Source organism: Sinocyclocheilus grahami, unplaced genomic scaffold (assembly GCF_001515645.1).
Source record: "Sinocyclocheilus grahami isolate Dianchi unplaced genomic scaffold, SAMN03320097.WGS_v1.1 scaffold658.1, whole genome shotgun sequence".
NCBI lineage: Eukaryota > Metazoa > Chordata > Actinopteri > Cypriniformes > Cyprinidae > Sinocyclocheilus > Sinocyclocheilus grahami.
In genome coordinates this window covers 333628-350682 of record NW_015505837.1, presented here as the reverse complement: position 1 = coordinate 350682, position 17055 = coordinate 333628, and the positions used below count along the sequence as shown (strand labels likewise).

The 17055-nt window shown below is 34.1% G+C and overlaps 1 protein-coding gene across 1 annotated transcript in view; it reads left to right on the top strand.

The window, feature by feature from the left end:
* Positions 1–17055, top strand: part of LOC107558762 (exostosin-1) — a 295223-nt gene that overhangs the window by 244044 nt on the left and 34124 nt on the right. The window contains exons 2-4 of the mRNA XM_016242435.1: positions 1195–1288; positions 7010–7117; positions 8915–9034. Coding sequence (XP_016097921.1) covers positions 1195–1288; positions 7010–7117; positions 8915–9034 — 322 coding nt within the window. The remainder of the gene's footprint in view (positions 1–1194; positions 1289–7009; positions 7118–8914; positions 9035–17055) is intronic.

The following is a 17055-nucleotide window of genomic DNA, read 5'->3' as shown; positions in this document are numbered from 1 at the left end:
AAATGGTAATACTGAGTAATTTACATTTTTTTAAATTACCTATTAATATGTTGTTCTCTGTTAAAACTTTTATGAACTGTATTACTTGAAATTGTTATTTTAATTAACAAATAACAACAATTGATAATAATAAATATATTTATTTAATGTTGGTGTCATTTATAATATAATATAATAGTTTAACCATTTTGACTCCAAGGGCCCTTAATGTCCACAACAATATATATATATTGTTACGTGGCTGACAAGACGTGAGACGTGCGGATCCATATGCAAGCTTTTATTTAGAAGAAGACAGACGGTGATCTCTGATGGCTAGCAGATGGAAGTTCATGGACCGGATTTGTGACATATATATATACACAGTGTTGGAAGTACATGTAACGGCATTACGTAATTTAATTACAAAATAAATGTAACTGTGTAAAAAAAAATTTAATTAAATTACAGTTACTTATGAAAATGTTAACTATTACAAAGGGGATTACATTTGAATATTTACACACATCCACATACAGATTTAATTGATTTATTTCCCAAATTGCACTGACTACTCTGAAACATACGGCCCTATAATTTTCGCAATGCGGAAAACACAGACTGGTTCGTAGAATCCAGCCATAAAAACTGAATTCATATAGCCTAACGTGGATGGAATATGCCACATTTTGGATGAATAAATCAAATGTAGGTCAGTACACTTGAATATATATATATATATATATATATATATATATATATATAACCTGATTATATGTTTTATAGAGCCTGGTACAACTTTATATTCATTATGTAATTAATTGATGTAATATAACTTTTCCATGTCCAGTTTCCAATATATATCTTTTTCTTTTTTGAAGAGAACCACTGGCCTATAGTATATTTATACTGTAAGTATTTTGTTGAACAGTAATATTGATGGTTGTGTGGTTGTAGACATGCTCATTAATGATTGCTGATTGGTGATTTAGAGATTGTTTTCACCATTAGCCCTACCCACTTTTGGCCACTTGTGTGTGCATTTGGTGTATGAGTATGTGCGTGTATGTAAATCAGTCTCAGCTTTTTTCAAGGTTAACAGTGACAAGTTTATGAAAATGAAGTAACAAGTGTAAATCAAGATGTCTTTGTATCCATTTTTTAATGAGCAGATTCTGATTTCTGAATGTTTTTTGTTTATGTTTGTGTCCACAGGTTTGATTACCAAGAGCTGCTACACAACTCCAGTTTTTGCCTTGTTCCTCGGGGCAGGCGGCTCGGGTCCTTCCGCTTTCTAGAGGCCCTGCAGGTTGGTGACTCTAAAGTTTCCTTATCTAAAACTCTGTCACGCCATGCTTCCTTTCAAAACAGGTGTTTTTTGATTGGCCTGAATGTTTTTAAGGCTCAGCCGTTTGGAGCCCTGAGGTTGCACTACCCTGACGTAGAGGTTATTGCTATTGACATTCTGTCATCTTTTCAAAAACACCCAGAGATGATTCTTATATTGAAGAGGAGAGGTGAAGAGAACTATTAATAAACCTCTCTCTCTCTCTCTCTCGCTCACTCACCCGCTCTATTTTTCTTTCTCTGTCTGTGTGGTTATTCATTAGTGTTCTCGGTCCCACTTTATATTAAGTGGCCCTAATACCTGTGTACTTACATAATAACTAGATGTGTACATAGTATGTAACCCACAGTGTAAGTACACATTGGTCCATAGTATCTAGAGCTGTAATGTTTGTGTAACTACACATATGTAACAACCTACTGAATGGTATGTGTAAATACAAATGTGTAACAGGACACTGGTAACAACACATTTTGGTAATGAAAGTACAAATGTGTAACAGGACTAACAGCACTTTTTGGTAATGAAAATGTTACACTTTATATTAAAGCTGCGGTCCTTAACTTTTGGCACTCTAGCGGTTAATAAACAGAACTGCGTGCGTCTTGCGGAAGAACATTGTAGCCGGAGCTACTTCTCTCAGTTTATGTCTATGACGAATCATGCAGGTAGTGGGCTACTCCGCAGCGTTACCTACCCGAACCAGTCTAAATAGTCAGAATATAAACACTTATTATAGGTGTACCGTAGTGATTCAGCACAAGCCAAAAATACGGTTTGGAAAATGGATTCATGGTGTAATCGCTTAAAATATACATTTTGTCAATTTTGAACACAAAAAAGTTACGGACTGCAGCTTTAAGTAAACAATTCCTATGGATTTACCATGTAATTACTCTGATGTTACACAGCAGCGGCCAGTAAGTTAGGCTTTACATATAAATTGTGGTTGGTGTCCAGAATTTTACGCTTTATATTAAGTGGACCGTTCCTGAGGAGTTACCATGTAAGTACACTGGTATTACAGTGGTGCACCAACTCCACCAACTTGAGATCCAACTCTTCCCACTTTACATATCCCTAAACCTACCCATCTCCACCCCCTTGATCCAATTTCCACCCCTAAACCTACCCATCTCCACCCCCTGGATCCCATTTCCACCCCTAAACCTACCCATCTCCACCCCCTGGATCCCATTTCCACCCCTAAACCTACCCATCTCCACCCCCTGGATCCCATTTCCACCCCTAAACCTACCCATCTCCACCCCCTGGATCCCATTTCCACCCCTAAACTACCTACCCGAACCAGTCTAAATAGTCAGAATATAAACACTTATTATAGGTGTACCGTAGTGATTCAGCACAAGCCAAAAATACGGTTTGGAAAATGGATTCATGGTGTAATCGCTTAAAGGATCCCATTTCCACCCCTAAACCTACCCATCTCCACCCCCTGGATCAAATTGTTCCAATTACTCTTATACATATTGTTGTTACAAAATGTAGTTATATATGTCCTGTTACACATTTGTACTTACACAAACCATTCGGAGGGTTGTTACATGTGGGAGGGTTTAGTTACAGAAATATTACAGCTGTAGATACTATGTACCAATGTGTACTTACACTGTGGTTACATACTACGTACACATCTAGTTACTATGTAAGTACACAGGTATTAGGGCCACAATATAAAGTGGGACCACGTTCTCTGTCTGGGGTAGTCAGGAGAATCAACTAATGATGCAGTCAAAAGTCCAGCAATTTCACATCTTTTTTTTATATATAGGAAAAAATACAGTTCACTGTGTCTACCAACATAACTTTTGAGCATTGTATTATATTTTGATGTTCGTGATACCGAATAAGCAATCATTTTAATCTAAATTTGAGGTGCTGGGCTGTTCTGTGAACAGTAAAGTTTGTGAAAAGCAGCCTACAAGTCAATAACCCCTATGATGCAGAAAGCATGAGATGAAACTTTAGCTGAATATATTAATAACTGACTGTCTTAATGCAGGAGTAGTCAGTGCTGCGCATGGAGGATTCTAAGATGAACAGAGAGTTTGAATAATACAGAGTATTCTAAATAAATAATCATTTGGTACATTATAAAGTTTACCGTAATTGTTTATTAAATTAATGCAACCTAGGTAAATACCATTTGTTTCTGTTTAAAGAATGTTGGTATATGGGAGAAATATTCATATTTACTGAATATATAGATGGATGGATGGACGGACGGACAGACAGATTCGATAGATAGATAGATAGAGAGAGAGAGAGAGAGAGAGAGAGAGAAACAACAAAAGTAAGGTTTTAAATGATAGATCAAAAGACATAGTACTGAAAGGTATGTTTGAAAAAAATCTAATAAATAAATAAAACAAAACATTTAATAAATAATAGTTAAAAACATGATAGTTATCATGGCTGCAGGCAGTATCCGGATGACTTTCTACTTCCGGCAAGTTTCTGAAGTGTGGTGAATGTAAGTACATCGAGATTACATTCAAACTTCACACATTCATACTATATAGAACATACTTTTTTTAGAGGTTGTGAAGTAATTACTTATATAAAAGAAATATCTGCTCAAGGGAGTATGCGATTTTGGACACAGCCAGGAACTAAATACATGAACTAAACACGAATCCTGTGAACACGGGTACAAAAGAAAGAAAAGAACATCAAAATAAAAGTCATCAAACATGAACTGAATGTGACAATACTAAAACTTTGTGGTACATTTTGTGTATATTATTGACAAGATGTAAAATATAATTAAGATGTAAAAATGATTTTTGTTAGTGACTGCAGATTCATATTTGTAGCAGTTGATGCATTACTTAGTCTCTGGAAAGCATCTACTAATCATGAAGTTCACTTTATGAGAAATGGTCCATCCTCTAATAAGTAAAGAGAGTTGCAAAAAATCAAAAAGTGGATTAATAAAAATGTGTCCATATGAAGACTTTCCCATCTTTAGCTATGGGAGGTAAAATTTCCTCAGTATTTTTCACATTTCTCCAGCAGTTGTGTGAGGCGGTGGCTCCCTGTGCTGTGCTCTCTGATGGGAGCACTTTGAAAAGTGACATCAAAAGGCTTTTAGATGTTGGTGCATGTGGGGAAGTCCTTCTGTTGTCAACCATCTCCATTTAAACATGAAGGAAGAGGAGTCAGTACTGTGTGTGTGTGTGTGTGTGTGTGTGGAAGGAAGGAAGGAAGGTGTTTGTGTCAAAGGTCAGGTGGGATTACCAAAGCTGTGGTCTCTGCCTCACTCCTGATATCTGGCACAAACCTCCTTAAGTCTTCTATATGACTGTCACCTTTGAATGCTGGATGGTCAGGTGCAGTCTGGAATTTATAAACAGCCTCTTCCAAAATACTACTCGCCTCCCTGAATTATACAAATCTATCATTTAAATGGTGCAAAATAGTTTTTGATTTGTTAGGATGTGTGTTGTAACGTTTGGATGCAATCAAGATTGTTGTTTATTTAAATTCACGATAGTCTTACTTTTCATTACAAATTGTTCCATCTACCTTTGAGAATAATCTGCTCATGCCCCACTGAGGTAGATTAAAAAAAATCTAATCAAATTAAATTGCTAATTCATACACATTTAAGTTCAAGGATTTATTTGTCAATAAATCCTCAGCAGTACAGCATTCCATATTATGATATGATTTGATTCGATTCGATTAATTCAGACTTTAGGTAGAGCAGGACAGCCAGCATTTTATTTATTTATTTATTTTTGGAAAATATGGCATCATTTTCTCTGTAAATCTGTTTAGATTTCATTGATAACACATTGCACATGTTAATGTTTCCATTCAGGTTTCTATTTATTTATTTTTTTCAAAAAACCAAAAAAGTATATGTTTTATTGCACATCTCTCTAAAATATTTGTTTTTGATTGTCAGTTGCATTTAGCAGTCAAATATTTATATTAATAATAACTTTTGTGTGAATAGTGACAGCAACACTGTATGGAATGGGATATAAATATATATAAATATACACATGCATTTATTTATTTATTTATTATTTATTTATTTATTAAATTTTTTACTGTTAGGTTTACTCATGATGTTATTATTAACAGTAATAATTAATTTGCATTCAAATAAACATTCTGTAAAGCAAAAGTGGGTGTCATTCACATAATACTTCATAGCAGCAGTCCAAAGGCAGTTGTTTAGCCAACAGTGTTATTAAACTGACCATTACAGTAGTGTACTATAAATGTGTGCCCTATTAAAACACTATACAAAAAACAAACATGCTTAAGTGATTCAACATAATGCACATGCCGTTCCTGTTACTGGCAAAAAGTGTTTCTGAGTTGGACCAAAGGTATATATTATTGCTCCAAAGGTATGAAAGTATTATTTATTTTTTTGTGTGTATGTGTGTGTTTATTTGGATCAGGCTTTTCAATGTTGAGCACTAATAGTGATTTCATCCACCAAAAAGTTTAGCAAGCATGGATGTCCTTGTCCTTCATGTGTGACTGCCTTTTATTTGTTTATTTATTTAAACACCAAAGGAAGATATTGTTATACAAGGCATGTACATTGAAGGAAAGTAGCCAAACATTGTGCAGTTTCTGGTTCTTCACATTTAAAATATGTGGCTTGGTTTTATTTATGTCATTCTGACCTTAGTCATTCAGTTACGAATTTCAGCACATGTTGCTTTGAGATTCTGTCACAATGTCATACAGTGGTGTGAAAAAGTGTTGGCCCCCTTCCTGATTTCTTATTTGTTTGCATGTTTGTCACACTTTAATGTTTCAGATCATCAAACAAATTAAAATATTAGTCAAAGATAACTAAAAGATATTAGTCACTTCTTCACACAGGGCCATGTAGTTTTGGATTTTGTTTCCCTTAATAATAAAACCCTTCATTTAAAAATGGCATGTTGTGTTTACTTGTGTTATCTTTGACTAATATTTAAATTAGTTTGATGATCTGAAACATTAAAGTGTGACAAACATGCAAAAAAATAAGAAATCAGGAAGGGGGCCAACACTTTTTCACACCACTGTATATAAAGGTTGGTCCACTTTGCAGCTTATTATGGAAAGAACCACACACTTTGACAGGAAGAAACCCTCTGACTGACTTGATTTGGAAAACAATGTTAGAGTGTTAAAAATGACCATAAAAAATATATTTGACTGTTGTGGTGCAAGAAACCATGACTAACACCATAAAGATTTATTAATCTATATTAAAGGAATAGTCCACCCAAAAATGTAAATTCTGTCATCATTTATTCACCCTCATGTAGTTTCAAACCTGTATAATTTTCTGTTTGCTGTGGAACACAAAATAAGATGTTTTGAAGAACATTGGTTAAACAGTTTCCGTTCCCATTGACTTCCATTGTATTTTTTTCTCCATATAATGGAAGTCAGTGGGAAATTTAGAATCTGTTAGAGCATGTGAGAATCTACTAGCTATTGGCAAATAAAAAAAAGTCCATGGAAGAAATAACATTGTTTCAAGGTGTCAGTGTACATTTTGACAACAGTTCATCGACTGGAATGAACACTGTGAAAGTGTTGTACAGTTATTGGTGGCAGTTGTGTAGAGGGCTGATGATCTGATATGTGTGTGTGTGTGTGTGTGTGTGTGTGTGTGTGTGTGTGTGTGTTCTGCAGGCGGCCTGTATTCCTGTACTGCTAAGTAATGGATGGGAGCTGCCCTTCTCAGAGGTCATTGACTGGAGTAAAGCCACCATCACTGGAGATGAGAGATTATTGTTGCAGGTACACGCACACACACACATTCGCATCAGACCATCAGTGCACAATCCCCCTAACTAACAAACACATATTCTTCTTTATAATAATGTAATCTTACAGTAATGAGACCACATTACTACATAATCTGTTTTAAGAGCTCCATCATTCCTCTTAACAGCAGACTGAAAATCCTGCTTTTTTCCCACAGTTTTTCTAAAGGGAGCTTTAATTAAATGCTGCTGAAATTCTCACAAGGAAAAAAAAAAGAAAAGAACAGAGCAATGAATCCCAGGACGTTTTAAGAGCCTTAAAAAATGATATCACACCTCTCCCCAAGCTCTTAATCAATCAAGCCAATTCACTATTTTCCCAAAATACAGATTAGCCTCCATTTGCAACTGATATCTTCATATTTTAGCATGACACAATTAATTAGGTCTCTTCTAACTTTTAAAAAGATCTGACATTTTTTTTCTGCTAGAATTTAATGCAGTAATGAATGACAATTTAGGCTACACACACACACAAACATTCAAATACCCACATTTCACCAATAACTGCAATGTGTTATTAACCCATTAATGTCATAGTGTAGGACAAATATTTAAAAAAAAATTCAGGACACCAAAATACAAAGCTACCTCCTACCTAAAATTATTTTCATAAAGACCCATTTATAATAAATTAATAAATAAATATTAAGCTCCATATTATAAAGAGACATTTTTCAAAATTGAATAATTTATCTTTATATTGTCAATGTACTAAGTGCCTAATTAAATTATTAAAATATTATCTGGAGAATATTCACTTTGTTTGACAGCATACCTTTTTCTCTGCTATTTATGTTAGATATTGAAATCTTCAAAAAAGAATAACTAAATAAGAAAAAAAACATTTTTTTTAATACTGTCAAAAATTAGGGCTGTGAAATACTTGTGATTAATGTAAAAAATAAATTGCCAATAATATAAACATTTGGTAGATCTGTTTAACAACATCTTTAAAACCCTCAAACCATAGTGTAAAAACCTTTTGTGTATGACGTGAAAAGTTATATTTCTTTTAATATGTGGAGTTTATTAATGGTTGTTTTGTGTTCCATCTCTTTGACATATTAGTGTTCAAATGCACCACATTTTTAAAGCTGAATAAGCATTTTACTCTGGAGGGAACTGAGAAAATGTCATGACTATGAGGCTTAAATTCAGTTGTGGAACCTGTACACTCTTAAAAATAAAGGTGCTTAAAAGGTTCTTCACAGCGATGCCATAGAAGAACCATTTTTGGTTCCACAAAGAACCATTCAGTCAGAGGTTCGTTAAAGAACCATCTCTTTCTTACCTTTTTATAATCTGAAGAACCTTCTTTCACCACAAATAACCTTTTGTGAAACAGAAAGGTTCTTCAGATGTTAAAGGTTCTTTATGGAACCATTTAGACAAAAAGGTCCTTCTATGGCATCGTGAAGCACCTTTATTTTTAAGAGTGTTGGCAACTTCAAAGCACACAAATGAAATTACAGTACACACTGCTCACACATTAACAGTTTGTCTGTCATATTTCAGATAGGATTGTTTTATTAATCTGCCACGGTGTAATTGAGGGTGTTAGTTATTGAGAGTGTCCAACTCCTGCATTGCTTGCATAATCGTGATTAAATACTAAACATTTCAATAAAATTGTGGAAAACTCAATCCCGAGGTGGGTTGAATTAGAGACAGCTCAAAGGTTGGACTGTTGAACAAACTGCTAATAACCACTAAAGCATCCTTGAATACACAAACACACAGTACATCTGTTTCTCTCTCTCTCTCTCAGGTTCCATCTATCACCAGGTCTGTGGGTTCAGACAGAATCCTGGCACTGCGGCAGCAGACTCAGTTCCTGTGGGACGCCTACTTCTCCTCCGTCACAAAGATAGTCTTAACCACATTAGAGGTTAGTCCTCACTTACAGCAGAAAGAGATGTGCTGTGTCCAAATGAGTCATACTGGGGGAAATGTGTGAATGAGGGCCTGCCAGCTGCCTGATGTCATTTGTACAGTGGCTTTTTTGTTTGTTTGTTTTTTTCACTTAAGGTGGGCGTACACGGTACGATTTTTGCTGTCGTACAAGCTCGCAGGCGATTTTTTTCTCTCGGGAGAAAATCGCAGATGCTCGCATGGTCGCGGCTCGTACTGTGTGAGAAGAATTACGGACCGATCCGAGACGTTACGAGCACCTCCCATCCTCCCGATAATTTTCAAACATGTAAAAAAAAATTGGATGCAGTCGGTTTAAATTCGTGGCGTATGTGCGGTTGAACGAGACGATTTGGCAATTCATCTGAAGTTGACCAATTAGAAGAAGACAAAAACCATATAGTCTATAATAATTTTAGTTTAATTATACAGTTCTATTTTTTATTTGTTATTCCGAATGTGCCAAATTTGCCGTTCAGCTTTATGAATGAATATGCCTGTTGTATTTCACGGCAAAACGAGCAGAAATTCAGAAATGGCCTACTCCCTCGAGTTCTTTATGAAGAATAGAAAGTCCATGCTTTTCTCTGCTTTTCAGCCATTCTCTTTGCTATGTCCTTTGTCTTCGTTTTTTTTTTTTGGACGTCACAAGTCGCCTGCCACAAAGAAAACTATTTCGTCCTCAGAATCCATATTTTTATGAATGGCGCGAAATGTAATGCTTACGTCAGAGTTTGTAAAATCGTAGTAAATTTGTGTCATTTGTGACTGCCTCCGTACGATTTTCGGATAAACTCAATCGTGACATGTGCCAGAGCTCACGACGTTCCGACCTTCAAAATCGCACCATGTACGCCCGCCTTTAAAGGGCTAGTTCACCCAAAATGATAACTCTGTCATCATTTACTCACTCTCATATCACTCCAAAAAAATGTATGATTGTCACAAAATAAGATATTCTGATGGAAGAATTTTAATTTTTGTGTGAAATAATCTTGTAGCTCTTTCTTAAAAGATACAAAAAGGATAATAACTATATTAGCATTCACACCAGCGGACAATAATGTTATGTGAACATAATTGCATTGCACACTTTAAAGTAGGAAGGATTTTGATTGGCTGTCCATGTTTTCATCATTCATCAGTTGGAAAAGAATTGCTCGTTCCTCGTAGTTGTATTGCACTATTCTCTTAGTGTCATGGTGTGGAGCGGGAGAAAAGCACCAATACGAAGAATATCACAGTATAAAATCTTTAATAATCCACATAAGGTTAATCCATCATAGGAGGTTGCAAACACACGTATCCATAGAATAGACGAGACCAGACAAACAAACACTGAACAGAATGCAACTAATGCTGCGTTCAAGTCCTCCTGGGGACGTTCGTACTTACGAGTTGACAAGTCGTAATTACGACGTCAGGTGAGTTCAAGTCAGTTTAGTCGGCACAAGATGGCAGTGTACCTTCTTTTAATACATTACAAGAAAATACAACAGGTTCTGTTAACTTTGCTTATAGAAAATGAAGAGCAAAGAATTTGCATCAGGTGTGTTTTTCACCTATAGGTGCAAAAATTATAGCATTTTTTTGCTTGGATTTCATTAACTAGCTGCGTAACAAGAACATGACCAATTTAAGTTTATAGGACAACTAAACTATCAATTTAAACAAAAATTTACCGTCAACTACAGACGTTGCATCCATCGATTCCGCCATGTTTCTCATTGACACGCCCCCAACTCGGAAACTCGGGGCTTAAAGAAAATTTCGAGTTTCCCACTCGTAATAACAACTTTGTGGTGGCGTTCATGTGCGTTCAACTCGTAAATACGATCTATCCGACATGACTTGAACGCAGCATTATATGGGGAACGTAAATGAGGATTACGACTAGACACACCTGAACCTAATGACACAATCAACAGGAGACAGAAACTAGGTCACACAGAGAACATGGGGAATGAAAAACACAACAAAACGTCAGTAACTATGACATTTAGAGTGATCTTTTAAACGATATGGTTATAGTTACAGTTATGGTTCTAAAGTGGTTTCACATTGGAAGTCAGATGGTGACCAAACTTAGTATCATATATCAAATTGTTTATCATATGAAAGTTACAAAAAAAAAATCTTTAAATTGAAACTCTGAATTTTTTAAACATAGCTTTTTCATGTTTTGTTTTTCCTTCCCACAACTAATTCTGTCATCACTCTCGAGTACAGTGGGATCCAAAAGTATGTGACCACTGTTGAAAATCATTCTAATTTAATATAGATTTATTAATTACAAATCATATTAGCATTATGTTAGCATTGCGTAGCTATTTGTTGTCCAGATTTCTCCATAAGTTTGGCATTGTATAGGCTACCATTGTGATAAAAAAGTACACTTTAGCATACAAAGAGTAGGCTACTTATAAATAATATAATATATTTAAAACAATGTACTTATGTGCAAACTGAATATAAAGATTTCAAATACTATATCGCATGTTCATTGTAATAAAATGAATATTGATTATATGTATATTAAATACAGTATTTAGCACATTTAAGTAAGACTTAAAGCTACACAATGCAACTTTTTTTTTTGTATGAAATTAAAAATGAGCGAGTACATAAAACAATCCTCCAAACAATTTCTTTTTTCTTTTCATCCTAAGAGTAGAACTTAAGAGTGCTTTTTGACCCACTTATTTAAGACTTACGTAGGTCTTTATAAGTAATTTCATAATTCTATTTTCTTTGAAATATGGTTAAAGTTTACTGCCAAATGGTAAACTAAAATATACGCTCGTAACTTGTATGTCATGCATGTAAACATATTTGTAATTACACAGTTGTAATGATGCAATTGCAATTTGGTGCATTTAAAATATATTAAATGAATTAAATAACACACTACAATTAAAGTTATTATCATGTGCACTTTTTAAATATGTGTACTTGAGTGTTTTAAGAAACAATTTCATGAAAGTGGACTCTCTTTATAAGGTTAAGTGGCATTTTATTTCATTAATATTATATGATCTGCAAGTACAGTTTTTCTTTTCTTTTTTTAAAAGTGCACATTTAATGCAATTAAGCACACTTCTTTTTCACAAGGGTATGTTTAATAAAAAAGGCATTGTAAGTTCATGTATGGCTATTTTCTGATGCAACCATACTTTTATGATGAAATCTATGTATAGTTTAAAACATGTGGCTCCATAGCTCTTCTATGAAATCTTCAGGAATTCCACTCAGTATAAGTCATTTGTATAGTTAATGTGGATCATGTGTTTTTTTTCTTGGCATATGCTTTGTTTTGTCTCCATCTCTCTCACACACTCACTCATTTATTGTTCTCTCCATCTCTCTCACACACTCACTCATTTCTTGTTCTCTCCATCTCTCTTCGTCTCTGATGTCTTCTATTTTCTTCAAAAGCTTTCAACACGAGTTGCTGTCACACATAAGAAGATGATCCCTGCCATGATCAAACGCACTTGGTCTTTTCCAGACCTCTCCAACACACATAAAAATGCAGACGGATTTACACAAACATTCACTCACTCACTCCCTCACACATCTCTTTTGAGAAGTTTCTCCGGGGATAAAGGCCAGCCTTGGTCAGCTAGACGGAATGGAAACTTTGTGCTGGGTTTCTGTATCTCTTCATCTCAGCAAGGTGTCGGACAAGTCTTTTAATAACAGGCCCAGACTGAGAACTGCCAGACGTCACTGCCAGAAAAGTGACTGACTGTGACTATCAATGTGTTCAGAAAGCAGACAGAGGAGAGCAGTATTTCTGCCAACTTCACCAAATATCACCAGAGTGATTGGAATCAGAGATACTGCTGTAATGCACAAAACTGTCTACTATAAGCAGCGGGACTCAACAGGTTTTGCTTTAAAACCCAGATTTTAGCAATTACCCAAAACGGTATCAAAGCTGTCTTTAAATTGTAATTTCCCAAAACAACCATGAAAACAATATCAACATTCCATGGAAATTAAATTGAAATTTTGATTTGTTTCATGCTCCCAGCAATTAGATGAAGAAAATGAAATTAAATGAAGAAATTAACTCTAAACATATGAATTCAAACTTAAAACATGTAAATAAATATCACTTTTCAAATTATAAATAAACTTACTATATGTAAAACTTTGTCAAAATGTAATTAATTGTAATGTTTATAAAGCAACAATAAATAATAAATCCCTTTTTAAATGCATATTTTCTAAATCCATTTCCCGATGCTTTTATATGTATTTAAAATCATTCAACTGAATCATCATTATTTAATGTAAGTAATGAAAGAATATTTAATATAAATAATGTTTAAATGCATTTTTTTTGCCCCCCTTTTAAAATTTTATATTAATTTTTGTATTATATATATTTATATTGCATGTTATGAAAGTCAAATTACAGAGAGATACAGAGAAAGACAATAAAAAGAAGATTCCTCCAGTTCACTCAGAAAAATAAATGATTCAATAAATAAATACAGTTTTCCTCATTAAATGGATTAACTTCAAAAGAAATGATTTGCACTTCAGACAAATGTTTAAAATGATCAATCTTTCAGTTGCATCAATGGATTACAAAAATATTTTATTCAACATTATTCATATTTTATTCATATAGAGGATGGGGGGAGGTGCAATGGTGAGATCAGATGACCAGTGATACCTTGCAATCCAAACAAGAAAATTATAATAGTCAATTATTTTTATACCTTGTTATTATTAATAATAATAATAATAATAAGCGTTAAAATGTTCAAGATAATGTACAAAACAAACATAAATACACTATGGCTCAAAAAAAATTGGCATTGCTATGATTTTTTTTAATTATATTTTTATTCAGCAAAGATGCATTAAATTATGTCAAATATAATTAAATGTTAATAAAATATATGAAACATATAAAGATAATATTTCACATTATTAATGTTTTTGACTGTATTTTATCAAATAAACGAGGCTTCGGTAAACATAAGAATCTTTTTCAAAAACCAAAAAAAGAGATACAGAGAAAGACAATAAAAAGAAGATTCCTCCAGTTCACTCAGAAAAATAAATTATTCAATAAATAAATACAGTTTTCCTCATTAAATGGATTAACTTCAAAAGAAATGATTTGCACTTCAGACAAATGTTTAAAATGATCAATCTTTCAGTTGCATCAATGGATTACAAAAATATGTTATTCAACATTATTCATATTTTATTCATATAGAGGATGGGGGGAGGTGCAATGGTGAGATCAGATGACCAGTGATACCTTGCAATCCAAACAGGAAAATTATAATAGTCAATTATTTTTATACCTTGTTATTATTAATAATAATAATAATAAGCGTTAAAATGTTCAAGATAATGTACAAAACAAACATAAATACACTATGGCTCAAAAAAAATTGGCATTGCTATGATTTTTTTTTATTATATTTTTATTCAGCAAAGATGCATTAAATTATGTCAAATATAATTAAATGTTAATAAAATATATGAAACATATAAAGATAATATTTCACATTATTAATGTTTTTGACTGTATTTTATCAAATAAATAAGGCTTCGGTAAACATAAGAATCTTTTTCAAAAACCAAAAAATAAAAATCTTACTGAGCTGTAGTTTCAGCCACACAACTTTACTGTGCTGTTTGCAAATGTATGTTGGAACTATGGTTTCGGGAAATGCCTAATTGTTGAATTGCGTCTTTAATGGACCGCTCTGTCATGCTGTAAACTGGCCTGTCAATCATCTTGTCACAGTTACCATCCTCCACATTTCATTTAATTTAACTTTCTACCGTATTGGAGAGAAAAGAAGTAGTTTGTTGATCTGCCAGTCGTGGGTTTTTATGCAGAGATCTCTGCAAAAAAATCTTTTTGTGTAAAGATACATTTAAAAAGTTAATGGCCAAACAGATGGATTGTGCAATGGATTGAATTGTGGGCAATATTAGACATTAGAGTGTGCACGGATCCACACTTCAAAAATCGTTTGAACAATCCGAGGACTTCTAGGATACTCTTTTCAACATACTATGCTTTGAGACACACTTATTGTAATCTCGCATATTTTATTTTAGGATAGATAATATGAACATTGGGATGCAGGGATAGTGTGCTGCAGAGATGATGCATTTTTATAGGTCAAACTGGTTGGCATCACCCTTGTTCCCTCGACAGTGTTTTTATACAATAAATAGAAATAGCATTGTTCCACTGGAAATTTTGGATTAAGGCAGAAAATAAGCTCTGAAAATAAGTTCTGATTCAAGTTTATGATTCATACACATTTTGTTCATAAAGAAGCCTTAATATAATCGGCAGAAGTAAAAAGCCAAATGTACAGCAGGCATCAACATCACTAAACTTCCAACAACTCATTCAGTTTCTGAAAGCAAACTAGTGAGTAGATTAGTTTTACTGTTCAACATGACGACCCCGACAACCTCTGTAGTCCCATTTAGCCACTTATTAGCAGACAACTAACTGTGAACTAACACAAGTGAAAGCTTTAAAAACACACACACAGACACTAGTGTGAAAAAAACTGTGAAAATGTCTTAAACTTGTGTTAACCACTGGATTTATTTCAGGCATTTAAACAAAGACCCTTTCAAAAAATTAATTGACTTCAGGATGATGGAACCAGAAGATACAAAAATACATCATCCCTGCAACATTCTATTTGAGAGGTCCATTTACAGTACTGCATAGTTAATAGTGCATTGTGATGTCCACGCCATACCATGTTGACAGACTATATGTAAGAATTATTTCAACCCTCTTCCCCTTCTACTACTCAACACTCGGTGAGTGTGTGTGTGTGTGTTACTGTGCTGTTTGCAAATGTATGTTGGAACTATGGTTTCGGGAAATGCCTAATTGTTGAATTGCGTCTTTAATGGACCGCTCTGTCATGCTGTAAACTGGCCTGTCAATCATCTTGTCACAGTTACCATCCTCCACATTTCATTTAATTTAACTTTCTACCGTATTGGAGAGAAAAGAAGTAGTTTGTTGATCTGCCAGTCGTGGGTTTTTATGCAGAGATCTCTGCAAAAAAATCTTTTTGTGTAAAGATACATTTAAAAAGTTAATGGCCAAACAGATGGATTGTGCAATGGATTGAATTGTGGGCAATATTAGACATTAGAGTGTGCACGGATCCACACTTCAAAAATCGTTTGAACAATCCGAGGACTTCTAGGATACTCTTTTCAACATACTATGCTTTGAGACACACTTATTGTAATCTCGCATATTTTATTTTAGGATAGATAATATGAACATTGGGATGCAGGGATAGTGTGCTGCAGAGATGATGCATTTTTATAGGTCAAACTGGTTGGCATCACCCTTGTTCCCTCGACAGTGTTTTTATACAATAAATAGAAATAGCATTGTTCCACTGGAAATTTTGGATTAAGGCAGAAAATAAGCTCTGAAAATAAGTTCTGATTCAAGTTTATGATTCATACACATTTTGTTCATAAAGAAGCCTTAATATAATCGGCAGAAGTAAAAAGCCAAATGTACAGCAGGCATCAACATCACTAAACTTCCAACAACTCATTCAGTTTCTGAAAGCAAACTAGTGAGTAGATTAGTTTTACTGTTCAACATGACGACCCCGACAACCTCTGTAGTCCCATTTAGCCACTTATTAGCAGACAACTAACTGTGAACTAACACAAGTGAAAGCTTTAAAAACACACACACAGACACTAGTGTGAAAAAAACTGTGAAAATGTCTTAAACTTGTGTTAACCACTGGATTTATTTCAGGCATTTAAACAAAGACCCTTTCAAAAAATTAATTGACTTCAGGATGATGGAACCAGAAGATACAAAAATACATCATCCCTGCAACATTCTGTTGAGAGGTCCATTTACAGTACTGCATAGTTAATAGTGCATTGTGATGTCCACGCCATACCATGTTGACAGACTATATGTAAGAATTATTTCAACCCTCTTCC